The 27,855-nt window shown below is 39.5% G+C and overlaps 2 protein-coding genes across 6 annotated transcripts; both read left to right on the top strand.

Annotated features, from left to right (window-relative positions):
- The first annotated feature begins 6 nt into the window (after nt 1–6).
- LOC121983739 lies at nt 7–27,246 on the top strand. 5 transcript variants are annotated; one of them, XM_042536361.1, is made up of 19 exons: nt 7–289; nt 607–768; nt 861–1,088; nt 1,398–1,484; nt 1,641–1,730; nt 1,805–1,931; nt 2,177–2,277; nt 2,391–2,559; nt 3,125–3,246; nt 19,531–19,659; nt 19,761–19,859; nt 20,120–20,177; nt 20,261–20,336; nt 20,511–20,637; nt 22,442–22,599; nt 23,240–23,309; nt 23,412–23,606; nt 23,989–24,082; nt 24,980–27,246. In XM_042536361.1, the coding sequence occupies exons 2-19, from the start codon at nt 694–696 to the stop codon at nt 25,774–25,776; spliced, it is 2,802 nt and encodes a 933-aa protein (XP_042392295.1). In that variant the 5' UTR covers nt 7–289; nt 607–693; the 3' UTR covers nt 25,777–27,246. The 5 variants fall into 5 exon arrangements, with proteins under 5 accessions (XP_042392295.1, XP_042392294.1, XP_042392300.1 ...); XM_042536366.1 differs by having other exon boundaries at nt 21–289; nt 2,243–2,277; XM_042536375.1 differs by lacking the exon at nt 7–289 and having other exon boundaries at nt 754–768; nt 861–972; nt 1,053–1,088.
- LOC122043186 (B-box zinc finger protein 32-like) lies at nt 26,528–27,067 on the top strand. Its single transcript, XM_042603686.1, has one exon. The coding sequence runs from the start codon at nt 26,528–26,530 to the stop codon at nt 27,065–27,067; it is 540 nt and encodes a 179-aa protein (XP_042459620.1).
- Nucleotides 27,247–27,855: the final 609 nt, after the last annotated feature.

The following is a 27,855-nucleotide window of genomic DNA, read 5'->3' as shown; positions in this document are numbered from 1 at the left end:
CTGGATTCCACGCGTGCCGCCAAAGAACCCTTTTGTGCGCAACGCCGTGCGTCTTCCTTCGGGAGCCCAAATCTTCAAATCCCCTGCGTCTCCGCCTCCAAATCTCCATTCTCTTCGGCGAAGACTCGAATCTCTGCGGTCGGTCCTAAGCTTTCGCTTTTTTGTAGGCCGTATTGTGGTTTCTCGGCGCAGATTGCCGGGGGCCTGCAGGGGTTTTGCTTGCACCTGCCGTTTGTTTCTCGCGAGGTTTAGTTTTTTTGGTTAGTCGCTGCGCTTGGATCCGTTAAAGGTTGGTTATTTTGTTGACCTTTAGCGTGAAATTGATGCGTGCGTATTTAGCTGCTTGCTGCTTTTACCTTTGATTCATGACTTTACTGGATCAGTTTGTGTTTTTTGTTAGATCTTTGATTGATATAGTCTCATCAATATATACATGCACGAGAAAGCTTAATTACATGCTGGTTTGAATAGTTCTTGAGAAGACCCAAATTTGACTGAAAAAAAGTTTCATCGTGATGAACGCCTACGCATAGTTTGATGCTCTTTGCTTGCTGATTAATGAACCTATATACTTACTGACGCTTTTTATATGATTTGGTCTACTAGAAGTACAAGAATATTTGGTATTGGTACGAGTTTGTGGTTAAGAGCCACCAAGATCATCTGCTCGTCTATTTTGTCTTGCACCTCCTAATGGGACGGGGAAACATCTTGAAGCGGAGGATGAAAGTATTCTCTTTAGCATTGGTGATCTACCTGGGCTACAAGGTGTGCTTATTCACTAAGATAGCTTACGTGTTTAATTTTTTGTTTGTCCAATTGTTTAGAGAAGAGATCAGTGAGGTTTTGTAATACTGTAGGGTGTGCAGAAGAGAGTTAAATGGCTTAGCAAAACCAAAACAAATGCTATATGGGAAAAAGCTCATGAAAGAAATGCTAGACGTGTTCTTAATTTGATGATTGAGATGGAAGGTCTGTGGGTAAAACTGGGCCAATATTTATCTACCCGAGCAGATGTTCTTCCAGAGGCTTATATATGTCTTCTCAAACAGTTGCAGGACTCTCTTCCTCCTCGGCGATTAGAAGAGGTAGTTTGTCCAATTGAATGTGAATTTGAATGTTCCATTTTTGCATTTACAGCTATCGAGGTATCATTGAGCTATGAAGATAATTAAGGTGCAATTATGGAGATGCAAATTTATTCTTTTCTGTCTCAAATTGACTCCATTATAGTCTAATGTACAATGCATCATGAAAATGTCTAGATGATGGTTTAATTGTTCACCGGTATTTAGCTTAGCAAATCTTTCAAGTGAATAAAACTGTTGCTTTCTTAAAGTTGATGTGTGTAGCTGGGGGTACTATCTTTTATGACTGAAAAGTTTGTCATCGTGTAGGTCTGTCAAACTATAGAGAATGAGCTTGGAAAAGATATGGGCGACATTTTCTCTCAGTTCGTAGAGGCACCTCTTGCTACTGCATCTGTAAGTCATATTACCAAATATTAAAATATTGATCCTAGAATTTTTTGCTTGAAACTATGTGTGCATCATATCTTTTTATCTTTCCTTGACAGGAAATTCATAATTTAGTTTTTTGTTAATTATTTACTAAAATGTCCAAAAAGTATTGAATTGCAGATAGCACAAGTTCATTGTGCAACTTTGAGAAATGGGCAGGAGGTGGTTGTCAAAGTTCAACATAGGGGCATCAAAGAGGTCATATTAGAGGTCTGCAGTTTTTCTCTTGAAAAAATTTCAACTAAATTTGAAGTTATCCTAACATTAAATTATCTGATTTTCAGGACCTAAAGAATGCAAAATGGATAAGTGACTGGATAGCATGGGCAGAACCACAATATGACTTCAACCCCATGATAGATGAGTGGTGCAAGGAGGCACCTAAAGAACTTGATTTCAATCATGAAGCAGGTTAGTTTGTCATCATTGTTATCTTGAAGTTGATTTTACCTTAATTCTCGAAAAACAAAATGATATAGTAGGGGATAGAGTCCAATGGTGTAGAAGGATCCATATAGCCGATCCCACCTAGTGGGATAATGCTTAGTTGTTGTTGTTATTGTCTCAAAAAACAAAATGCTTTAAGAGTTGGCCTTTCCTTATCAGTGCAATATTTTTTAGACATGATTGCTGACAATCATGTTTGCTATATGCAGAGAACACTAAAAGAGTTTCAAAAAACTTACGAGTCAAAAGTGATGATGATAGTTTAAAATTTGCAGATAAGGTTGATGTGGTGATCCCAGATGTTATTCAGGTGGAATACTGGATTCCAACTTTTTTTGGCTTGGCCAACTACTTTTTCAGTTGCAATACTTTTTACCAGTTTAAAGTTTACTTCATCAGTAGTTTTCCAATTTATACTAGCAGTCAACAGAGAAGGTTCTCATTTTACAATATATGGATGGTATCCGCTTGAATGATGTCGAATCACTGAATGCACTGGGTGTGAACAAACAGAAGCTTGTTGAAGAAATTACACGTGCCTATGCTCATCAAATATATGTTGATGGCTTTTTCAATGGCGATCCTCATCCAGGTACACTTGCTTGTTGCTATTTTTGTTACATCCTTTTTTCCTTAGAATCCTGAAGTAGGAACAAGAAACCAAGCTTTTCTGGTAACACAGATACTGTACCAGTTCAATTTTACCTAATGGTGTTTTGTGAATGGAAATGTTCAAACGTGTTCCCATACTTTAGGATAAAGTATTAGACTCCACTAGTTTGGGAGAAGACAAAATCAACATATTCCACGACCTGCAAGGAAAGGTGGTTTAGAGGCAAAACACTAATTCCACACTAAGCTGCAATGGAAATTATGGAATTGGCAACAAGTAAATGAAAATCCTGGTTCATTCTGACCACACCTTGCCCATCCTTCCAAAATGGCAGTTGCTGATGTCACTTCTCATCTTTAAATTTAAAATTTTCAAACAAATTTCCTATGGAAACTATATACCCAGGTAAGTATTTCTTTTTTTTCCCTTACCTTAAAGTGAATTTGTATTTCATTTTTTACCTTTAAATTAAAAGGTCCTAATCATTAATTATATAACTATTAGAGTTTCCCCATGTGAAATTCATTGCTGACCATATTTACAGGAAATTTTCTTGTAAGCAAAGAACCTCCTCATCGGCCTATTTTACTTGATTTTGGTCTTACCAAGTCAATTTCAAGGTCTATGAAGCAGGCACTGGCAAAAATGTTTTTGGCATGTGCTGAGGTATATTGCATAACTTCTTAGTTCAGCTTACTAACTTCTAGAATGTAATTATTTGCCTCATTTATAATGATTTGCATTTATCATCAGCTTAGCTGATATGGTTGACTTTCTTTTCTCACTTCCTATTTCTTACATAACTGTTGGTCTAGGATGTAGAAACAGAAAAAGATAAATTAGGCTATAGTTAACTGAGAACTTCCAATGCTCTTAATGGTTGTGCTAACTGCCCCAGCCATATCTAGCCAAATGATGACTTGTGTCATCTAACATTATTTTATAATTTTGCCTAGGTCACCGTAACCTACTCAAATTCGCTGCTCCAATTAAATCTTTACTTAACTAACCCAAATCTATGCAAGAATGCTGAAACTTCCTTTTCCTCCTTTGTCACCCTAATTGGCTCGCACTCTGTCGCCTCTAAGCCTCCTCGCCCTGTAGTAGTTTCTAAGTGATCAAAGTATAATCAGCTGCAATTGAAAGAAAATTAGTTATTATGCCACAATGAATGCCCATGCACTACCACCTTTGTCTCTAGCTTCTGCTGTAGGAATTCTAGTTTGACCAATGCACCTTTGCTTTTGCTTCCTCCTTGCTTCCTCTTCTTGTTCAATATTAATGCATCAATGCATGCCCTACTGTAATAGCATTGATTGGAATAATCACATTGTCACCAGATACTTTCTCTAATGTTCATTAACCTTGTGAACCTCCTAGAAAATTAAAAGTAAGTTTTCGACCAAATTACCGTGGACGGTCAAGGCACCAGTCAACGAACAGGATGTGGTGTACGTGCTCCAAAGATCGCCGGTGAAGGAGGTGGATGAACCTGAGACACACTCCAAGAGAGAGAGAGAGAGAGAGTTAGACTGGCCATGAGACGGATCCCGAGGCCACTCCGACGCTCAAGTTAGGGTTTATTTGAGATGATGTGCGAAAAGTGAGGTTCGAGAAAGCAGATAGAACCTGGTGGAGTTTATGAAAAAGATTTAACCTCCTCACTTTTTTCCTTCATGAGCAATAATTATCTGAAGAGAATTTCCACGTCAGCTGGAATATCATCGTCACAAAGGCCAAAAATGGAACCAAATCCGACAATCACTGGTTACTTCCCTACTCACATAGCGCCATGTGTTAGCTAGGGGGTATTTAAGGGACCGAGTCTGACAACCTCGTAACTGTCATGCCATTCTTGAGATGCCTCGTGTCTGGGAAGACTATCCTACCATTCCCAGGACAGGATGCCATGCTTCTGGGGTATTCGCAGTCACCACTACTGAGTTCATGCAAGCGCAAATCTATTTCAAGGATAGAGAAAGTGACATTAGTGCGGAGTGACCTTAAAAAAGATGATGTATAACTTCGCCTGAGAAGGTAGATGTAGCAGCTGCGGCTAAGGCGAAGTTGTTACCTGGCTATAGGCAGATTGAGAAGGTGTCTGATGCCGAGGTGGAGTCTGAGATTGAGAATGAGATGGAGTTTGACGTCGAGACGAAGTCTGAGACTAAGACGGAGTATGAGACTGAGATGGAGTCTGACACTGACCAAGATGGAGTTTTACGCCGAGATGGAATCCGAGACTAAGATGGAGACTGACGCCAAGATAGAGTCTGAGACCGAGACAAAGCCTGAGACTGAGATGGGCTCTGAAACTGAGCCGAACTCGGAGATTTACTCCTCGGCCAGACTTAATCTACGGAGAGGAGCATGCTGGACATCATTTGAGCTAAGTTGATTGAGATTAAGTCTAATTCATCTTGAGTTTGACGGCGCCACTTTGTTCCAACCAAATTAATGTGGAGCCACAGTCAACAGATAGACTGAGGTGTACGCGCTTCAAAGATCGCCGACGAAGGAGGTTGATGAATTTGAGACACAATCCAAGATAGAGAGTTAGACTGGTTGTGGGACAGATCTCGAGGCCACTCCGACAGTCAAGTTAGGGTTTACTTGAGATGATGTGTGGAAAGTGAGGTCTGAGAAAGGAGATGGAACCTGGTCGAGTGTATTCAAAAGATTTAACCTCCTCTCTTTTTTCCTTCGTGAGTGCTTATATGGTTATCTCGAGAGCATCTCCACATCAGTTAAAATATCATCATCATAGGGGCAAAAAGGGAAATAGATTCAACAATCGGTGGTTGCTTCCCTAGTCAATAACGCCATGTGTTAGCTAGGGGGCATCTAAGAGACCAGGTCAGGGAAAACTATCTTGTAAGTACCCGTGGTAGTTTTAATGTGATCAATCAAGTTAAGTTAGGTTCTGTTTGTGTTTAATGCCTTGTGTCTAAGTGTGCAGGAACTTAGGGGCATAAGAAGTCGAACAGAAGACACAGTTAGCGAGAACGATGACACGGGAAAGGAGCCGACGGGTTTAGTGCATCCGAGGGACAAGAAGCTGCGGATGAGTACACCGATGGACGAGAAGGACGTGTGCGATGTTCAAGGGACGAGAAGCCTGAGAGGAAGCCTCCTTGAGGAGAAGGCCCGAGTTGGATTCGAGTGAGCTCAATTCTAGACTGCCGGAGCATCACCCAAGCGAGTATGGAGAAAAGACGGTGCTCGAGGCATCTCCAATGGCTTTCAAGGCGCCTCGAGCTTTAGTAGCGAAGCTGCTGTATATAGTATCGAAGGTGCCTCTAGTGTGCTTAAGGGTGCCTTAGATGAGCAGTACCGAAGGCGCCTTCAAGTACCTTGAAGGCGCCTCCAAACACAGCAAAGTCGTTAAGCGATCGTTGCTGCGTGGATAAAAGTTATCCAATTGAAGGCGCCTTGGACCTCCTTGGAGGCGCCTTTGAGCAACGGATAAATTTTTCCAGAGGCTATAAAAGACCCTTGGAGCTAGGAATTCAACAACAACTGAACTACAAATCATGTATTCATTTTCCTAGTCTTTTGTAAGCTTAAAAGTGTGTAAGAGGCTGCTTTGTCTTCAACAAAGGAGTACTTTCCAGTGGAGCTTTTTTTAACGCCTTGGATTAACAACTACCTAGGTTATAACCAAGTAAATAGACTGTCCTCTTACTTTCCTTTATTTAATTGTTCAATTTTATTATTGTTTAATTTATTCGTGCTAATCTAATCAAGTCAAAGATTGAGAAAGCGTTTGAATTTTATTTTGTAGACAATTCACTCTCTCTTGCTGGCCTTCGCTACACCAACAATTGGTATCAGCGCCCAACCGTCTCAAGTACTAACCGCCGATTAAAGCAACAAGACAATAACCGGACTAAGTATCTACCCGCAAGTTCGAGGGGGAATTCATCATATGGAAGAACGCATGGAGGTATTTTTCAAAATTGATTTTGAAATACTTTTAATAATTAAATATTATTTTGTAGCTCGCAAGAACCAACAAGGAGGAGATAAAGAAGATTACCTATGAACCATGAAGGAGCAAGTGGACTTTGTAGCGAACGGATGTGCGGAATTCCATTTGTTGAGCGTACTACCTCCGCTGTAGTCAGTAGAATCGGCACCTACGAATCAACAAAGGAACTTTAGGAGAAGTTTCTGAAGCTATACGAAGGTATCTCCGAAGCAAAGCTCGCAAAACAGGACCTGCTCTGGAACCAACTGACGAGTCTCCAGCTAAAAGGAGAGTCAGTAGCGCAACTGCACGCCAAGCTGAAAGAGCTGATCATCGGACTTTCGAATCTCGGAGAAATGGTAACAAATCGAGATTCACTATGGTATGCTTTAAATGTTTTCCCTAGAACACAAGAATGACCGTCCATACTTGACTCCTATTACCTTTAAAAAAAAATAGAGATAAGTTCGTTAGAAAGTTTATTTTCGACTTTAGAACTTCACGAATCTAGATGTGTAGAATTAAGGAAGGTGCCAAGTCATAACATGGCCCTAAAAGTAAAAGCGGATGATCTAGACTCTGAAGTGTCAATCGACGAAGATGAAACAACGTTAATAGTAAGAAAGTTTAGTAAATTTATGAAGACTAATAAATTTAACAAGTCGCATACGAAAAAGCACCTTTGAAACAAAAGGAAGGTTCGATGCTACAACTGCTAAGAAGAAGGGCACATCAAGGACGATTGCCCTAAACTAAAGAAGGAGAAAGATAAGGGCAAAAGACCAACAAGATTGAAACGACCTTGAAGGCAACATGGGACGAATCATCGTTTTCAGAATTAGAACTAGAAGAGTACGTTGAATTAGCCCTGATGACAGACCACTAGAGGGACGTCGAAAGTTCTTCAGAGATGAGCATCGATGAAGGAGGAGGATTTTCAAAAGAAAGCAGTAACGAAGGGGGAGCATCAGACCACCACGAGGTAAGCGAGGCATATGCATTACCTCCTGAAAAATCATTTCAATTTATTAAAATGCTTTCCAAGAAAATCGTAAAATTAGAAAAAAAAAATGTTAAGTTAAAATTAAACTTAGCAAATTCATGCCCTTTAGACATGTATGATGACCTTAAACTGGAAAATGAAAAATTGAAAACACAAATAGAAAAATTGAAAATAACTATGCATGTGAAAATTTGAATATTCTTCAAAATTTAAGAATTACGAAGGGCTTAATTAGTATTTTAGATTTCACAAGAGCCAAATCAGAAAAATCCCTAGAAATCATATACCACGAAATTTTTTGATTAATCCAGTAGGAAATAAATTATTTTGGATTCCAAAATCATGCTCAGCTCAATAAATTAATTTCTATGCATGCTAGAAAATTAATTTGCTTAATTTATTTTTTTTTGGTAAAATCAATTATTTTATCAACTTTCTAGTCATATTTTGTGTTCAAAATATTATTTGTTCAAAATGGAAATATTATCTATAAACAGAAAAATTTTAGAAATGTTTTAACCATTAAGCTATTTTCTATGAATTTTTCAACTAAAATCATATTATGAAAATTAAAAATATTTTGCAGATTTATTTTTGAAAACTTTTATTTTTCTGCGATAAAACATGATGTTCTCTATCATAATAAAAATTTTCAACATTTTTCGAATAATATCTGAATTAGTGCAATTTTTTTGCCGAAAATAAAGTTTTTATTATTAAAAATTATGAAACATTATTTTTTGAAAACTTTAATTTTTCCTGTGGATAAATATTAAGTTTTACATATCCAGGAAAATTAACAGAATTTTTAGAGTTGAAAATATATTTTTAAAGATTTGTTTTTGAAAATTGGGTTGCTCTACTAAAATAAATCATTTTTGTTAGATTAACTAATATTTCTCTGTGAAAATTTTATCTAGCTTATTTTGTTTAAGGTCGAAATTTGCAGGATTTTTTGAAATTGAAAAGTAATTTTTAAATTATTTTTGTCAAAACAAAAGATTAATTAGTAAAAATAGAATATTTTTGGAAATATTTCTGAAAATTAGCCTACTGGTATTTCATGTTATGTACCCCTAGAATTTTTTTTTTCCAAATTTTTCTAACTGTTTATTTTATTTTTTCCCTATTTTTTTAATGTGATCAAAGAGGGAGAAATAAGTATAAGTTAAGGGGGAGGTTTTTTTTGTACTTAATTACAAATTCTAGTTATAATTGCAAATTCATTTATTTAGTACCAATTATTTTATTTTAGGTTAACCCTAACTTTAACTTGGGTTGATGCACATTTAAAGGGGGAGATTGTAAGTATCCCGTGGTAGTTTTGATGTGGTCAATAAAGTTAAGTTAGGTCCTATTTTTATTTGATGTCTTGTGTCTAAGTGTGCAGGAACTTAGGAGCACAAGAAGTCGAGCAGAAGACGCAGCTAGCTAGAAGGATAGCATGGGAAAGGAGCCGACAGACTCAGTACATCCGATGAACGAGAAGCTATCGGTGGACGAGAAGGACGTGCGCGACATTGAAGACGAGAAGTCGAAAAGGAAACTTGCTTGAGAAGGTTGGAGTTGGGTTCAGGTGAGCTCAATTCTAGACAGCCAGAGCATCACCCAAGTGAGAATGGAGAAAAGACAATTCGAATAAACAATGCTCGAAGCGCCTTCAATTGCTTTGAAGGCGCCTCGAGCTTTGCTGTATACAATAACGAAGACGCCTTCAGTGTGCTTGAGGGCACCTTGGATGAACAGTACTGAAGGCGTTTTCAAGCACCTTGAAGGCGCCTCCAAACGCGGCAGAGCTGCTGCGTGGATAAAAGTTTATCCAATTGAAGGCGGCTTGGACCTCCTTGGAGGTGCCTCTGAGCAACGGATAGGTTTTTCAGGGGCTATAAAAAGACCCTGGAGCTAGGAATTTAACAACAACTGAACCACAAATCCTGTATTCATATTCCTAGTCTTTTGTAAGTTTAAAAGTGTGTAAGAGGCTACTCTGCCTTTAAGGAGTACTTTCTAATGGAGCTTTCTTCAACATTTTGGATTAACAACCACCTAGGTTGTAACTAAGTAAATAAACTGTCCTCTTACTTTTTTTTCTTTAATTGTTCAGTTTTATTATTGTTTAATTTAATCGTGCTAATCAAATTAAGTCAAAGATCGAGAAAGGGTTTGAATTTTATTTTGTAGGCAATTCACTCCCCTCATGCCAGCTTTCGCTGCACCAACATATCCTACCATTCCCAGGATGCCATGCTTCTGGGAATATTGGTAGTCACCTTTAGTGAGTTCATGCAGGGGCAAACCTATTTCAAGGATATAGAAAGTGACATTAGTATGAAGTGACCTTGAAGAAGATGATGTATAGCTTCGCCTGAGAAGGAAGATGTTAGCGGCTGAGGCTAAGGCGCCTGGGGCTAAAGGGCATACTAAGACGACGTCTGTGTTGGGTTTTTCGGGCCACGAAAACCGCTTTTCGCGTCGCGGAAACCCCGAATCGCCCAAGCCACGGATCTCGTGCAAGGTAAAACTTTCGAAAAATACGAGTACGAGTTTAAAACACGATCGACTCTTAGATCTACGAGGGAAAAACATTTACCCTTGATGCGTGCCCTTCGTAATCCCGCAACGTCCAAAAGGTAGCCGGATCTCGAGATCGTCAAGCGAACGGTCCTCTAGCGGTATCCACACGAACAAGGAGTGGTCTTCTACCACTCAAAGATGGAGAGGAGAACCCACAAGTGTGCTAGCACTTTCTAGGGCTCTCGGATTGGATCTAAAAGGTGAGAAAGGAGAGAAGGGAAAAAGGAACTCACACACTCCTCTAGGTACTCTCCTTTTGTGACCTTCACACCACCTAGTTGCTTGGAATCAACTCTCACTTCTTCTCCACCATGAAGCCACGACCAAAAAGAGAAGCACCCAAGGAAGAAGAAGCATTGAACACCATTCAATTGCCACCAAACGAAACCCTCTCCTCACTTAGGCCGCCACCACCCAGCACATTAATGTGGCGGCCACATTAAGAGGATTAATGGTGTGTAAACTCCATGGGTGGCACACCATTATATAAGGGATGATGTGGCTGCCACGTAGGATGAGTCATCCTCATGATGTGTCAATTCATCAAGTCAAACTTGATGTGTCAACTTCCTATTCGGTCAAGTCAAACTTGACCAATGCTCTTCCTAGTTGAGTTAAATCCAACTTTGATTCAAGTCAATTTTAATTTAATGAATCTCAATTCATTAATATAAATCGACTCATGAATCAAATTTAAATTAGACTCATTCAATTGAATCTAATTGAGTTTAACTCAATAAGTCTAATTGAATCCAATCTTTGATTCATCATATGAATCTAATCCTATTGGTTCATCATATGAACCTAATCTCCATCCATATGTTCTTTGTGTGTGACCCATAGGTTCTTGTAACGTTGGCAATGTTATAAACTCCTTTAAAAACATAAGCAATGGGCATCTAGCAATACATCATTACTGCCCAAGTTACAAGAAATGTTGAGATCCAACATCACCTTGTGACTACTAATCGCGACTCCTCACAATATGTGACAAGTGTCCTTCATCCTAGACATCTAGATTGATCAACGTGAGGCGTAGGCCATGTCATCCTCCGACCAATCTAAATCTTGAACTCCGAGTAGACTCACTCAATCAAATGAGCTCAATATCTCATATCGATTCATTGGGTACGGCCATACACTTCGTGGTCTCACTCTATCAAGAATATCAATGTCTCCCGTCGTATAGAGGGATAGATCCCATCTACATCACTCACATCCCTCTGCGTAATTTGTTATATACCCAGTAATCGCCTTTATAGTTACGGGTGACGTTTGACGAAACTAAAGTACATAACTCCTTATGTAGGGATCCACGGTGACTTCAGGTCTAAGGACTAATAGTCATACTAATAGCCATGAGAAAGTATATGACACTCATATAACGATCCACGATACTTTCTCACGTGGCGGGTCATTCAAGATATCATTCTCGATGTACCCATGTGTCGACTGATATCTCTATATCCACGATTGTGAAATCAGTCATCGAGTGACTACACGCTAGTCTTATCGTTAACATTGTCCCCGAATGTTAATACTGACTAGGAATGATTTAGAGTAGTGTTCCTAGATCATCTCACCATCGATTCAACTAATCGATTGATATATAAGAACCTTCTACTCGACGCTATTATACTTAGTCTATTCGCACTAATACAAATAAGTATAATAACCAAACAAATGTCTTTATTAATATACAAGAATATGATCTGATCGAGTCCATACAATCATCAAACGATTGGCTCTGGGGCTCTAACAATCTCCCACTAGACTAGTGCCAATCAAGATAGGCTCTAGCCCACTGACCTAGTGTGACCATCATGCTTCCTCGTGCCAAGCCTTGGTCAAGGGATCCGCGATGTTAGCCTCAGTGGGTACTCTGAAATCTTCACATCTCCTCTATCGATAATCTCTCGAATGAGATGGAAGCGTCGTATGTGCTTGGTCGGCTGGTGTGAGCGAGGTTCCTTCGCTTATAGCTCCATTGTTGTCACAATAGAGCTCAACTGGTCGGCGATGCTAGAACCACCCCAAGTTCATGATGAACTCATGGATCCAACGCCTCCTTCACGCCTCGACGCGAATGATTTCGTAGAATCACCATCGATCCCGCTTGAACTCTTCCACCGGACCACCATTAATGAAAATACGAACCCCGATTGCGATCTATAGTCATCCGGTTTGGAAGCTAGCATCATCGTAACCCTTTACAGATCATCGCTTTCATATATCAAGAAATATTCTTTAGTCCTTCTTAAGTACTTAAGAATATTCTCGACCGCTATCCAGGATTTTCACCTGGATGGTATCTACTCGTCACGCTCAAAGCATACGAGACATCGGTCGAGTACATAGCGTGGCGTACGATCGATCCTATGGCCGAGGCATAAGGGATCTGATCCACGCGGTCTCCTCTCTAGAAGAGGGACCTCGAGTCTTCGAAAGACTCACGCCGTATGACATCGGCAGAAATCCCTTCTTGAGTTCTGCACGGCAAACCGTAGGAGTACCTTGTCGATGTATGTACTCTGACTAGGGCAAGCAATCTCTTAGATCATCTCTATAGATCTGAATCCCTAGAATGCGGGTTGCCTCACCTAAGTCCTTCATCGAGAAGCAACTCCTAGCGTCTCGATGGCGTAGGATGTCCTTCCCATGAGTAGTACGTCATCCACATGATATGAGGAAGACAACTACGCCTTACAACCTTCTTGTGACAAGGCTCATCTTCGCTTCTTGATGAAACCAAACTGTTTGATCGCATCATCGAATCGAAGATTCCGCCCGAGAAGCTTGCTTTAGTCCATAAATGGACTGATGCACTGCATACTCTACTATCTTTGTGGATCTAAAAACCCTCGGGTTGTGTCACGCATATCCTCGAGTAGTTTCATTCGTAAGCTGTTTTTGACATTCATCCGCCATATCTCATAGTCACGGTAGAGCGTGATCCGAATAGACTTAAACATCGCTATGGAGAAAAGTTTCATCATAGTCGATACCATGAATGCTTGAAACCTTTAGCTACTAAGCGACCCTTATAGATAAGTCCATCCATATCGGTCTTTCTCTTAAAGACCCACTTACACCCAATGGGTTTTACCCTTCGGTGGATCAACCAAAGTCCATACTTGGTTGGTGTACGTGGATTCCATCTCGGATCTCACGGCTTCTAGCCATTTCTAATCTGGTCTCATCACAGCCTCGATAGGTGGTAGGCTCATCCTCTGTGAGCACAATGTCATCATGGTCGACAAGAGAAATGAGTATCTCTCAGTGTAACACCCATCGAACGAAGAGGTATGTCTACTTGAATCGGTTGTTGTTCCTCAACTCTTTGTGAACAACATCATCCACAACACTTTGTGGTTCCAGTTCAACTTCCATCGAGGCATCACTGTTCAGATCTTGAACTTCTTCAAGATCGAACGCTCTCCCACTAGTCTTTCTAGAAAGACCCTGGTCTTACTTGTCCGAGACTTGACGTCGTCGTAAGTAATATCCCTTAGTTTCCTTGGGATATCCGGTGAAATAACTTGTCGGATTTGGGTCCCAATTTGTGCGAGACTTGACGTCCCACGTAAGCCTCACAACCCCAAATCCTCATGAAAGACACTGGGCATCTCCCAATCCATATCCTATACGGTGTCTTTATCACGGCCTTAGATGGAACTCGGTTGAGAATGAAAGCTGCCGTGTCAGAGCATATCCCATAGATATGTCGGAAGATCTGCGTGACTCATCATGGACCGTACCATATCTAATAAGGTACGATTCCTCCTTTCGACACACCATTCCACCGTGGTGTTCCAGGAGGAGTGAGTCGGATAGAATCCCACACTCGGCTAAATAGTCACGAAACTCACGGCTTAAGTATTCACCACCTCGATCGGATCGAAGTATCTTAATACTCTTGCCAAGTGGTTCTGTACTTCATTCTTGAATTTTCAAAGGATTCGACTTACGTGTCATCAAGTACACATAACCATATCTCTTGAAGTCATCATAAATGTGATGAAGTATCTATAACCGCTTCTAGCGATTGAAAGGGCCACATACATCACATGTATGAGTCCCAACAAATCGGTTGCTCTCTCGCTGGCCCACTAAAGGGAGTCTTGGTCATCTTGCCTCGTAGATGACTCGCGTATCTCATATGATTCAAAATCAAACGAGTCCAAGAAACCATCCTTAGGATAATCGCTTGTCATTTATATGACCCAAGCGACAATGTTAGGTTCATGTCATTCGACTTGAACCTCTTGGTATTTACGTTATAGATAGGGCTCTCAAGATCTAGAATATGAGTCCGCTTTATCGAGGTGCACTACTGATAGAACATATCGTTTAAATGGACTTAACAACATTTGTTCTTTATTATAACGAAAATCCTTTCTTCCAAACAAGAAACGGAAATTATGTTTTTAGTCAAGGCAGCATAACAACAATCATCTAATTCTAGTACAAGCCCGGAGGGAAGAGATAGATGATAAGTTCCTACAAGAATGAAGAACTCGGCTCCATTGCTACTCGTAGTCTATCTCACCTTCGTCAATGCCCCGCTATTCCTCGACATTAGTACAAATGCAAGCACATCCGATCTAATACCCATGAAGAAATAGAGAGGTTGACTTATAACATTTATACCTGAAGTAGAAATCTTATTTTTCTTCTTCTTAAGATCTTCCGGGTATTCTTTGGAGTTCCTTTGCTTGTCCTTGATATAGGTGACAAAGATGTTCAACCATATCGTAAGCGCTCATCAACTCGTGTTGCTTCGAGTTCATGGTCGGCATAAGACAAGACACATCTAATTCGTCGTCTTGATGCTTCAAGCATCTCGGCCGCCGCACGGCGGTGAGGAGCCTGGAATGGGTCGCCTCAACATACAGACGCTCTTGGGTGAGAACTATTCTCGTGTTCCTGTACCAGGAAATTTGCTCATTGAGCTTGTCCTTCTTAAGGATGATATCGCAGATAAATGACGTATTGAGTTATATCTACAACAGAAAATTTACAAAAATAAATATCATATTCTTTTAAAATCATTTAATTAGACTTTCAATTAAATGATGCTCCCACTGAATTCTATAATTCTTTTGGGACAAGATCCACATCATACTAACCCTTGAGTTAGCTTTGGCTAATACGCCCAAGGCTTAGTATGATCGGTAGGTAACGATTACCAATTACATCTCTATGCAACTCTTGTTTATAAAATCAATATCCGCATTTATATTAAAACTCGAGTTAGCTTTGGCTAATACGCCCGAGAGTTAATATAGATGTGATTTTGATCTATCTTTTCCAACCGTTGGAATAATGCCTATAGTTGACTCGATCCAACCGAGTAACTAGGAATACTCAATCTAATTGAGCTTGTATTCACCCATGCGTTGATAGGCGGGACCAAGATTGTCCCTCCGTACCCTACCAAGATAATATGTATTGCTCTGCTTTGGCGTATTCAACAATACACGTGATCGAGGTAGTGATAGGTATCACGGCACGGTTAGGCATTTAGAGTTGGTTCGATCGAGATCTAATCTAATCGAAAAGGATGCATCTTGTGCACGACTTAGATCTAATCTAATCGCAAGGGTGCATCATGTGCACGACTTAGATCTAATCTAATCGTAAGGCACTAATTAATTAATTACTTATTAAACATGCATCACATACACAAGCAATTAATTAATTTATTTGTGATTTAGTCATGGCCCTACTACGATCTTCTCAAGCCAATGAGAAGATCGATTGGTCAACCTAGGGTCAACAGCTTCTCCAAGCTCCTCCCTTTGATCACCTTGTGTTGCTCGTGCCCGCCGTCTCGTGTGGACCCTCCACCGCTCCAATTTGTACATTACAATTTGAAACTCGAGTTACATTCGAGTCTAAATCTAATTTACAACAAGAATATAAGAGAAAGGCACGACGCGCAGGTCGCGGAAAAATAAAAACATACAACACGCGCAAACACATAACGGCACGCAGGCCGTATTATGAATTACAACACAATCCAATCATATTGGGTTTTTGGGCCATGACTATCACAAAATTAATATATAATTCAAAATTATATATTTTAATAATTTTCTATAATTTTAAAATTAATTTTTACTATTTTACGAGTAAAATTTCCCGGCGGTCCCGTTTAGCGGTTTCGGGCGCAATCGCGGAACGGATCCGCAAGCGCCCCTACCCGCGATATAACCATCGCGAGGGTTCCTTTGCGATCCAACAGCGCCTAAACCCGCTGTCCCAAAACGATTTGGGCCGAGACATTGCCGTTTCGGAAAAATCTTCCCGGCGGGTTCATTTTTAGCGATTTCGGGTGCAATCGCGGAGCAAATCCCCTTGCGGGGTTAGGGGCAGTACCCCTACTCACGATCTAACCATCGTGAGTTGCTCCTTTGCGATCTAATGGCACCCAAGCCCGCTGTCCCAAACGGATTTGGGGCAAAATGAAGCCGTTTTGGAAAAATCTTTCCGGTAGCCGAAGCCTACAAGTGCCGTGTGCTTCGCTTCTACGGAAAAATTACCCATAAAATCATAAAAAACTAATTTTTACAGAAAATCAAAGAAGGGTTTTATTTTTCATAAAAATAAAAACAAACTCGTACAAGCCTCGTACGTAGCTCTGATACCACTGTTCGGTTTTTCGCGTCGCGGAAACCCCGAATCGCCCAAGCCACGGATCTCGTGCAAGGTAAAACTTTCAAAAAATACGAGTACGAGTTTAAAACACGATCGACTCTTAGATCTACGAGGGAAAACATTTACCCTTGATGCGTGCCCTTCGTAATCCCGCAACGTCCAAAAAGTAGCCGGATCTCGAGACCGTCAAGCGAACGGTCCTCTAGCGGTATCCACACGAACAAGGAGTGGTCTTCTACCACTCAAAGATGGAGAGGAGAACCCACAAGTGTGCTAGCACTTTCTAGGGCTCTCGGATTGGATCTAAAAGGTGAGAAAGGAGAGAAGGGAAAAAGGAACTCACACACTCCTCTAGGTACTCTCCTTTTGTGACCTTCACACCACCTAGTTGCTTGGAATCAACTCTCACTTCTTCTCCACCATGAAGCCACGACCATCAGCAAGCTAGAGAGAGGGAGAAGCACCCAAGGAAGAAGAAGCATTGAACACCATTCAATTGCCACCAAATGAAACCCTCTCCTCACTTAGTGTGGCCGGCCACCACATGTGTAACCCCCACATTAATGTGGTCGGCCACATTAAGAGGATTAATGGTGTGTAACCTCCATGAGGTGGCACACCATTATATAAGGGGATGATGTGGCATGCCATGTAGGATGAGTCATCCTCATGATGTGTCAATTCATCAAGTCAAAACTTGATGTGTCAACCTCTATTTGGTCAAGTCAAACTTGACCAATGCTCTTCCTTGTTGAGTTAAATCCAAACTTTGATTCAAGTCAATTTTAATTTAATGAATCTCAATTCATTAATATAAATTGACCCAATGAATCAAATTTAAATTAGACTCATTCAACAATTGAATCTAATTGAGTCTAACTCAATAAGTCTAATTTGAATCCAATCTTTGATTCATCATATGAATCTAATCCTATTGGTTCATCATATGAACCTAATCTCCATGCACATGTTCTTTGTGTGTGACCCAATAGGTTCTTGTAACGTTGGCAATGTTATAAACTCCTTTAAAAACATAAGCAATGAGCGGCATCTAGCAATACATCATTGCTACCCAAGTTACAAGAAATGTTGAGATCCAACATCACCTTGTGACTACTAATTGTGACTCCTCACAATATGTGACAAGTGTCCTTCTATTCTAGACATCTAGATTGATCAATGATAGACCGTGTCATCCTCTGACCAATCTAAATCTTGAACTCCGAGTAGACTCACTCGATCAAATGAGCTCAATATCTCATATTGACTCATTTGGGTATGGCCATACACTTCGTGGTCTCACTCTATCAAGAATATCGATGTCTCTCCCGTCATATAGGAGGGATAGATCCCATCTACATCACTCACATCCCTCTGCATAATTTGTTATATACCCAGTAATCGCCTTTATAGTCCACCCAGTTACGGGTGACGTTTGACGAAACTAAAGTACATAACTCCTTATGTAGGGATCCATGGTGACTTCAGGTCTAAGGACTAATAGTCATACTAATAGCCACATGAGAAAGTATATGACACTCATATAACGATCCATGATACTTTCTCATGGCGGGTCATTCAGTATACATTCTCCAATGTATACCCATGTGTCAGCTTGATATCTCTATATCCATGACTTGTGAGATCAAGTCATCGAGCTGACCTACATGCTAGTCTTATTGCATTAACATTGTCCCTGAATGTTAATACTCGACTAGGAATGATTTAGAGTAGTGTTCCCTAGATCATCTCACTATCGATTCAACTAATCGATTGATATAGGTATGAACCTTCTACTCAAGGACGCTATTATACTTAGTCTATTTGGCACTAATACAAATAAGTATAATAACCAAACAAATGCCTTTATTAATATATAAGAATATGATACAATGAGTCCATACAATCATCAAATGATTGGCTCTAGGGCTCTAACTAACAGTCTGATGTCGAGGTAGAGTATGAGATTGACGTGGAATCTAACATCGAAATGGAGTCTGAGACCGAGACGGAGTTCGAGACCGAGATGGAAATTGACACCGAGATGGAGTTTGAGACCAAGACGGAGTATGATACTGAGATGGAGTCCGAGACCGAGTTGGACTCAGATATTTACTCCTTGGTTGGTCTTAATCTATGGAGAGGAGCATGTTGGACCTCTTTTGAGTTAAGTTGACTATCTTCCGGATTAAGTTTGACCTATCTTGACTTTGATTGAGCCTAGATATTGACCCAAAGGACATGTAGGTCACGAAAAGAGACCTCCGCATCAGGAACTATGTTTACAATATGGACAACTAAAAAATTCTAATCATACTAGTGGATCACCATGAGCGCATTGTATTAATTTGGATTCCTTTGTGTTTAATTTCCTTTCTTCATCTTGCAAAGTATACACAAATTGCCCAAATATAATTTTGAGCTTTGGTTGAGTTCACTTGGCTACCTTGTATTTTGTTTAGATGTCAACTTCTGCTAGAATAATAGAGAATCAACTCACAAATGGGAAGGACGTATTAATGTAATTCATCCAAACTATGGAGAAAATTTATAAATCAACTGATATAGACATTCTATTCTCAAATAAAATCCATCAATTTCTACAACTTAGCTTGCTTTATCAGGATTTCCATCATGTTTGTAGGGATCTTATGCAATTGCTTCTGAAGGCTCTAAGAAGGCTATAGGTTTACTGGTTATCATTAAGACATTATTTTTAGAGCATGAACATGTGTTGTGGCAGGGGGATCATGTGGCTTTATTGGCAGCCTTTGCTGAAATGGGGCTTAAGCTGCGTGTTGATATGCCAGAGCAAGCAATGAACATTGCAACAGTATTCTTTCGCACTTCCACACCAGCAAGTGAGGCACTTGTAAGTATGAATTTTGTTTGCTTTTGCATTCTTTCCATTGCCAGTTTGGAAGTCAGACTAATTATTCTGGTTTAAATATCTTTTGCATTCTTTCTATTTAGGAAAACGTAAAGACTTTGGCTGAGCAAAGAGAGAAGAACATGAAGGTTCTTCAAGAAAAGATGAAAATGAACAAAAAGGAAGTCCAGCGCTTTAACCCTGTAAGTGTTAGCAACTGCTCTTGCTACTTCCTTTGCAGACGTTCTTTTCAATTTGTCCCTTATATTCTGCTGGGATTATTGTATGTTTTTTCACGCATGGTAGCTATGGAGATTATGTATACTTCTAAGGGTCATTGACTCACTAAATATATTATACAGGTTAGATGTGAATAATCTCTATAAATAGATATCATATTTAAACAATTGTAAGGTCTTACACATTCATGTTATGAAAAATTAAGATGATTGCATTTTCTCAGATTGATGCTTTCCCAGGAGATGCAGTCATTTTTGCGAGGGTAGTGAATCTTCTTCGAGGTTTGTTTGCACATTTCTCTTCGATGTTTACATCTAAATGTAATGATATAATGTTTTACAGAGATAGTATTTCACTTTCTCAGGACTTTCATCTACACTTGATGTCCGTGTTGTTTATTTCGACATCATGAGACCATTTGCCGAGTCCACACTAATAGGGTGAATATCTTGGTTGCAACTTCTCAAATGCCTTTTTTTTTTTTGTTTAATTCAAACATCTGAATCCCAATTCCACCTAGTGGGATAAGGCTTGGTGGTTGTTGTATTCAAACATCTGAATCATTGTACTAATCTTTTAATTCACTGACTTTATGTGATATTTGTGTGCATTAGAAGCATCAGCAGTGGACCAACAAGAAATAGCCAATGGATTTATGATTCACCAATTCAGTCTAATGTGGAGGCCAAGTTGAGGCAGCTCCTGGTTGAGCTTGGAAATGAGAAAATAGTCGGAATACAAGTAGGTTTACAGTTGACGTTTTGCTGTTTGGATAGAAAACTCGATAGGCTCTTTTAATATGATTAATAAAATAATTCGACAATGAATACATGCTGAGTTATAGACTCTCTTTGGTGTTTCATTCTTTCCCATGTTTAATGTAGAATATTTAAGTGGTATATTTCATGTTCTTTAGAGAACTTATGCTTGCGAGATTCATATAATATTTCTAAGTTTTGATTTTTAAGAACTAATTTTAATAGTTTTAATTTCAGTTCTCTTATATTTTTCTTCTCTAGTTATCTGATTTTATTTCTTTTTAGTTTTAGGTTAACTCTTTTCTGTATATCATTTTGTTGAAGTTTATGCCCAAGGATTTTCAGGAGTTTTAGCAAAGAATGCTTTTGTTTGATTATTCATTGCAACTTCATTACATTCATTTGTTACTTAGACCTTTTAATTTTCATAAAGCATTGATGACACAACACTCGATTGTGTGCCTCAGTGACTTGTGACAAGGGAGAAAAGAGAGGTGAAGAAAATATTCTCGAGGAGATGTTGAATCGTAATTTAATACAATTCATTACATGTTGAATATCTTACACTTATATCTTTTAATAGGCTTTTGTTTCCAAAATAAAGGAACGATGATAAAGGCTTAGTGAATTTATTGCAATAAATAAAATCTTAAATTAAATGAAAATCTAAGTTAAGGTTTTTGCTCCTCAGATAGAAGTAACAATATAATATAGACTTATAATATACTATTATAGTATTATGTTTTGGTTATGATAAATAAACGATTTTGAACAAGAAAGAAAATAAAGATTAATTTCAAAAAGTGTAGATCTTGAAAGTCTATTTCATTCTCTTCATTCTATTGTAGAATGGATCTAACATCTTTGTTCTATTGTTGCTCGGAGAAAGGGGAATTTCCTGAAGAGAGTACCAAATAATAATTTAATTTATTACACAGCATGTATTAGATTTCTTACCTTAATGTCTATGTATAGATTTTTCTCTCAAAATAAAAGGAATAATATCAAAAGTATCAACTTAGCAAATGCATTCATTCTAGCTTTAATGCAATAAACAAAATAGTAAATCTAGAAAAGTTTAAATTTTCAAAATGTCTTCATCAATTGTTAGCTGAGACAGACATGAATCCAGAGGAAGTTTTTTTTTTCCTCTTCTGGCTACAAGAAGCTTAATTTGGAAAATTGCAATTGGAAATCAATACGGAGTGCAGTATCTCATTGTTAAATAACATATTATAATGATTAACACATGTTGGATTGGTCATTCAAGTGAGAAGGTAGTTGGTGTTGACATTTGATTGCTAGTGGTAATGGGCTCAGAGTAAGGCCTAAACTGTCTTAGAATTGCATTTGGTAAACACTAACGTTGAATAATATGAACCAAGAGATCTCAACTTCCATAGAAATCTTTTTGAGATTACAAGATTGGATGTCTTAAAAGGAGAATAAGGTTCATATCATAATTGTCATGGTACAAGTTTCACCACATCAACGGTTGCTTGGTCCATTGATAAGTGAGCAAAACCTGGAGGGCTTTCATCCAAAGGTCACAATTTGAATCCGTATGATCGGGGAATAGTTTCACACCCAATGAGGTGTCGGTATACTTCATGGTCAAGACCAAAAGAAGTTACAAGTTCCAAGGAAAAAGTAGTTTGGAATTGGAAACTTGGATCCACAGGATTAAAAGACGTTCCATTCTGCCAGTTGATCTGTTTATTAAAAAAACACTGTTTTCTTTCATATTTTTGCTTGATTTACTGAGTGTTGTTTTCTTACATCTTCAGGTTTGTGCTTACAAAGATGGAAAGGTTATAATAGATACTGCCGCAGGTGTGCTAGGGAGATATGATCCTCGCCCTGTTCAACCAGACACTTTGTTTCCAGTTTTCTCAGTAACTAAAGGAATCACTGCTGGAATGGTACATTGGCTTGTTGATAAGGGGTAAGATACTATCGAGTATTATCTGAATTGAAGGTCATTTTATGTAGTTCGATAACATTAAGTGTGCATGGATGGAGATGGTGATATTCTGATGAACGAGTGAGTGATGGTGGTAATGCTAATTGGCTATTGCAATGAAGTGAGGGGGTGTACTGCATGTTCTTGCAAGGGTTATTTGAGATTTAGTACCAACTAATAACTTCATATCTTTCACAACAGATAGCTGAATAGTTTCCGACTCCTGCGATTTCAAACTATGGTTACACCATTTTACTTTTTTGTGAAAAAAGTTGCAGTCTTGTCATTAACTATGATTCACAAACTAATATGATTCATGGGCTAATATATGTTCCAGTACATGGTTATCAGTTTGTTTGTGAATATCTCTGGACAATGGGATTGTAGATGATTTTATCTAGTACTTCTGTCACATGAGTCCTACATATATGGAAATCTTTGCATTCCTCTTGCGAGGCAATTGAGCGATAAGTACATTTAAAAATCATACAAATTTTTTGTGAGAAATTACTTATTAAACAACAATATCATATATGATTTAGACATATTTCTGTTCCTGGATATCTAATTCTACACATTTTTTGTGTAATGGATGCTCTGATAAATGTTGACTTTTTTCCAGAGAACTCGAGCTCACAGAAACCATATCAAATATCTGGCCAGAGTTCAGCGGAAGCAAAAATGATATAAAGGCAAGGAAAAAGGATCATGTGATTCATCAAGAATATTGTTCTTTTTTTTTTTTTTTTGTAAAACGTGGGTTTCACCGTGCATTATTATTATTCTCTCTTCAGATTCATCATGTTCTTAATCACTCATCTGGTTTGCACAATGCTATGTCTGATGTTATGAGGGGCAACCCTTTGCTAATGTGCGACTGGGAGGAGTCTCTGCGCCATATTGCTATGTCAGTTCCCGAGACAGATCCTGGTTCCCAGCAACTATACCACTATTTGTCCTTTGGATGGCTTTGTGGTGGTGTTATAGAGGTATTCTCTATTCTTGTTTTTTTCCTTTTTGAGGCATGGTACTTATTAGTTTACTGCAACAAGTATTTAATTTTAACTTTCTAATGTTTCAAAAAAAAGCAACATTATGTTGCCACATGTGATATTGGTTGATTATTGGATAGTGCCTATCAGCAGTAAGTTAAAAGACGGATTGGCATGAATTCTGTAACATGCAAATGTTAGTGTAATGAAAGAAGATAAGTTACATTATACTAGCACAGCTTGATATCTGTGTATTTGCAAATATTTTATGCTCGATATGGTTCACTTACAAATGTTGTTTTGAGTTTATTATTATTATTATTATTATTATTTGTGTGTGTACACTCTAATATTCAAATACTTTCTTTCATGTAACCAGCGTGCATCTGGGAAGAAGTTTCAACACATTCTGGAAGAAGCTATAATCCACCCTCTCAATATTGAAGGCGAACTATATATTGGTATTCCTCCTGGTACGGTGAATCTCTGCTATTCTGGTCCAAGTAGCTAATGCTACAAATTTCAATCTTGATTCAATAGATAGCTTTATACTGACATTTTTAATGAAAATTGTGATTAAGCATGTTAGCTCTGGGCTTCCATATTTGGGTACAAGGGTAGATATTACAATGAGGACTTTCAAACAATTCAAAACAAGCAATGTATAAATAGATTTCAGTTACATTTCTAATTATACAATTGAAGAGAATAAATTGTTAGCTTGAATTAGAAAGGTAGTGTCCACTAATTCGTTTGTCACTCTGTTTTCAAATTAAATGGATCTCCCTTTACTATCTCACTTTACCTCTTTTCAAGTAATTGGTGGCAGTCCACTAGTCATTGAATACATTAGTTGGATACACTACGTGCACAAGTTTATCACACCCACCTAGCATATGGACGGACATGCTATCTTAGATTTTCGGATTAATAATGAAAGCTTTGACTGTTTTGAGAATATAGGTCATAGGTGAAGAAATCTGAATAATATCAGCTGTAGTTAGTATGTCAAAATCAATCAAGGAAAAAGGATCGAAACACTACCATATTTCATCAAGTTTGTAGTGTAAGATACAACATAAAATTGTCTCTAGATAGAAGCTTTTGAAGTCAATAATTTCTTTGATGGGAGATCAGTTTAGGCCAATTGGTCAACCTCATTATTTCTTTCCTTGAAGATGTTGATGAGCATTCTCATTAATGTTTAGAACAGTTTTGGTCTCCACTCTTTAGAGTCCACAAGGATATGCATCCATCTTGTACTATTAAGATAGCATTTAGAATCTGTAGAGGATCACGTTGTTCTAGTGTTCGTTTGCAGTTATTTCCTTATTTCGAAAACCTTAAACCTTAAGGTGATTTCTTTGTAGGTGTGGAATCTCGGCTAGCTACACTAACCCTTGACAAAGAAGAGCTGCAAAATCTTCTTGAGATCAGAAGCAGGCAAGACATGCCGTCCAGCTTACAGCAGGTTAATTTAGCTGAGATTGCATCCACTCTTCCCATACTATTCAACACACTAAATATCCGACGAGCCATAATCCCCGCTGCTAATGGGCATTGCTCTGCTCGTGCCTTGGCTCGCTACTATGCTTCGCTCGCAACAGGTGGATTGATTCCTCCACCTCATTCATCTATGTCAAAGCCTCTCCTTGGCCACCATGTCCATGTTCCAACATTTCCTTCGGCCAAGCAGTCTAAGAAGAAATGGAAAATCAAGGAGATTGTTAGTGCAAACAAGCATTCACCAAGTTCAAATACAAACAGGAATAATTCAAACACTGCTAACCTTGTAGCCAATACAGAAGGAGACTGGAAAAATATTGGCAGAATATTTAGCAGTCCGAAGATCCACGATGCTTTCATGGGGTTGGGCGAGTACTCTGACTTGGTTGTTCCAAATGGAAAATTTGGACTTGGGTTTCGGAATTTCTATACCGCAAACCGTAACCTGTCATGTTTTGGGCACTCGGGGGTTGGCGGATCTACTGGATTCTGTGATATCGAGCACAATTTTTCCATTGCTATCACAGTGAACAAAATGTCCCTAGATGGTGTCACAAGAAGTATAGTCCAGTTAATTTGTTCTGAGTTGAATATTCCCCTGCCCGAAGAGTTTTCGAGGTTCGGGGAGAAAGGCCCCGACATGCAGCTGCAGCTTATCTAGTCCAGTAGCTCAGCTCAGACACTGTCTATATCCCTCCCTCCTGAAAGGTTTTCTTATAGATCAAATTTCACATGTATGCACACTCGAATTTCACATATAATTGTCTCAATCATGATTTAAGGGCGTTTGTTCATGTGACGTTGAATCAGAATATGACAAAATTATCTGAACAACTATAATTGCGCCAATTTTGTTCTTGTGCCATGGAAATTGTCCTTCTTCAGTAACTCACCAGGCGTCCATTTGTTGGATTCATCAGTGTCCCACAAATGCTGCAGAACTGTGGCCATACACGTGTGACAGCACCATTAATTGCTGCTGCTCTTCAATGGACGTGTCAGCCATTGTCGATCCAATCATTCGGTCCATACATTTAGGACGCATTATTGATCATGTAGCCGCACTGTCTTCTTAACTGTGATGACCTCTTATCAAATCTTTATTTCTTCATCTGAAATGCCGACGCAGATTGTCCATGCCACAGAGAAAATAAACACACCATTTTTCGATCGAAATAAAAAATAAACCCAAAGTATGTGGTTGCGTCTAAAATAATCCCTGAATCAGAACCATTAAACTGAAAGCATCATATTTTATTCTCCATCGTTATTGTCATTTTAATCTCAGGCCTCAATGGCCACAAATTCAATTATTTAATAATAAACGCCTCTAAATATCTCACCCAACTTTATTTACCTGTTCCCGTTTATAAAAAGGTGGCCTTTCTTTGGAGTCCGACCACGGGAGACCGATGAAAGCGGCTCGGCGGCGGCGGAGGGTGTGCGAACTCTGCGGCGGCGCGGCCGCCGTGCACTGCGAGGCGGACGCGGCGCATCTCTGCTGGTCCTGCGACGCCCACGTTCACGGCGCTAACTTCCTGGTGGCGCGCCACCTCCGCCAGGTCGCCTGCACCAGCTGCGGCGCGCTCGATGATGACCGCCTCTTCGCTGGCGCCGGATCGCCCGCCCCGATCCGATCGCTCTGCGGATCCTGCGGCGGAGGCGCAGCCGCAGCAGCAAGGGGAGCGGTCGTGGTCGCCGACGAGGAGTCGGACACCGAGTCGTGCGTGTCCACGGCGGAATCGGCGACGGCGGGGAGGCGGAGGGCGATCGGGGGCGGGCGGGTGGGGGCGAGGGAGAGAGTGCGGCTGGCAGCGGTGGCGGTGTGGGGAGACGCGAAGCGGCGGAGGAAGGGGGAGATGGTACTGGCCCTGAGGAGATTGGAGGAGGCAACGGGCGCGCTGGCGGAGGTCATGGCGAGAGCCGGAGCCATGGCCATGCTGGAAGGTTAAGAAGAGCGTCGTTCATGATCTTGCCTTTTCTTCATTTCTTTCTTTCTTTTTCTTTCCTTGTTCGATGAATCTTGTAGCATAAAAAATCCCTAATTTCTCTATGATCTGGAATTAACCTTAAAAAATCCCTGATTTCTGTTTTCGAAAATTATAATTTACCTCCTCAATTTTGTTAACCATGATTATAAAAAACAGAAAAGAAAAAGAAAAGGAAAAAAAAAGAAAAAGAAACGATGAGAATTGAAAACGCCAAATTATCACTCATATCCATTTATAAATAGACTTCCTCTTTCCCAACCCGAGGCTTTGGGTCGTAGCTCATCGATGCAGACAGCGATGTGATTGGGGAGCGAGCGAGTCCTTATCCGTGTTATCCCACCTTTAGGAGTGCTGTTGTCCCACGGAAGTTTCCACTGGTAAATCAAGAAGTGGTGCTTCCGGAACTAAGGTGTAGCAGTTAGGTCAGTCACGGTTAGGTGAGTCAAACAACTAACTAGTTAAGCTTCGAATCAACTGTTGACATACTACAGAATTTTTTTTTCTCGGATTTTGTCTCTAATTGGCGTGCGATGCCTCCTTACTGTCGACTAGTGATTTTTTCGAGTGTTACTTGCGACCTTGACACCTTGTAAACAAAATGTCCCAAGCTCTACCCTTTTAGTGAAAGCAACAATTTTGTTAAATCAATTAGTTACCATGAATACGAGATGGACATTCAAAGATTTAGATGGCGTTTGGTTTTAGGATTTAGGAATAAGAGAATGAATTTATTCTTAAATTTTGTATTT

The sequence above is a fragment of the Zingiber officinale genome, chromosome 1B, assembly GCF_018446385.1.
Source record: "Zingiber officinale cultivar Zhangliang chromosome 1B, Zo_v1.1, whole genome shotgun sequence".
NCBI lineage: Eukaryota > Viridiplantae > Streptophyta > Magnoliopsida > Zingiberales > Zingiberaceae > Zingiber > Zingiber officinale.
Note: the sequence above shows the minus strand (reverse complement) of the source record. Positions and strands in the feature narration are given on the sequence as shown.

Excerpts from the sequence above, each read along its gene's own strand:
- LOC121983739 (XM_042536360.1), top strand. The coding sequence starts at position 694 with ATGGGACGGGGAAACATCTTGAAGCGGAGGATGAAAGTATTCTCTTTA. Across the intron at positions 769-860 it reads TGATCTACCTGGGCTACAAG|GGTGTGCAGAAGAGAGTTAA; the intron begins GTGTGCTTATTC and ends GTAATACTGTAG. Across the intron at positions 22,600-23,239 it reads CATTGGCTTGTTGATAAGGG|AGAACTCGAGCTCACAGAAA; the intron begins GTAAGATACTAT and ends ACTTTTTTCCAG.
- LOC122043186 (XM_042603686.1), top strand. The coding sequence starts at position 26,528 with ATGAAAGCGGCTCGGCGGCGGCGGAGGGTGTGCGAACTCTGCGGCGGC.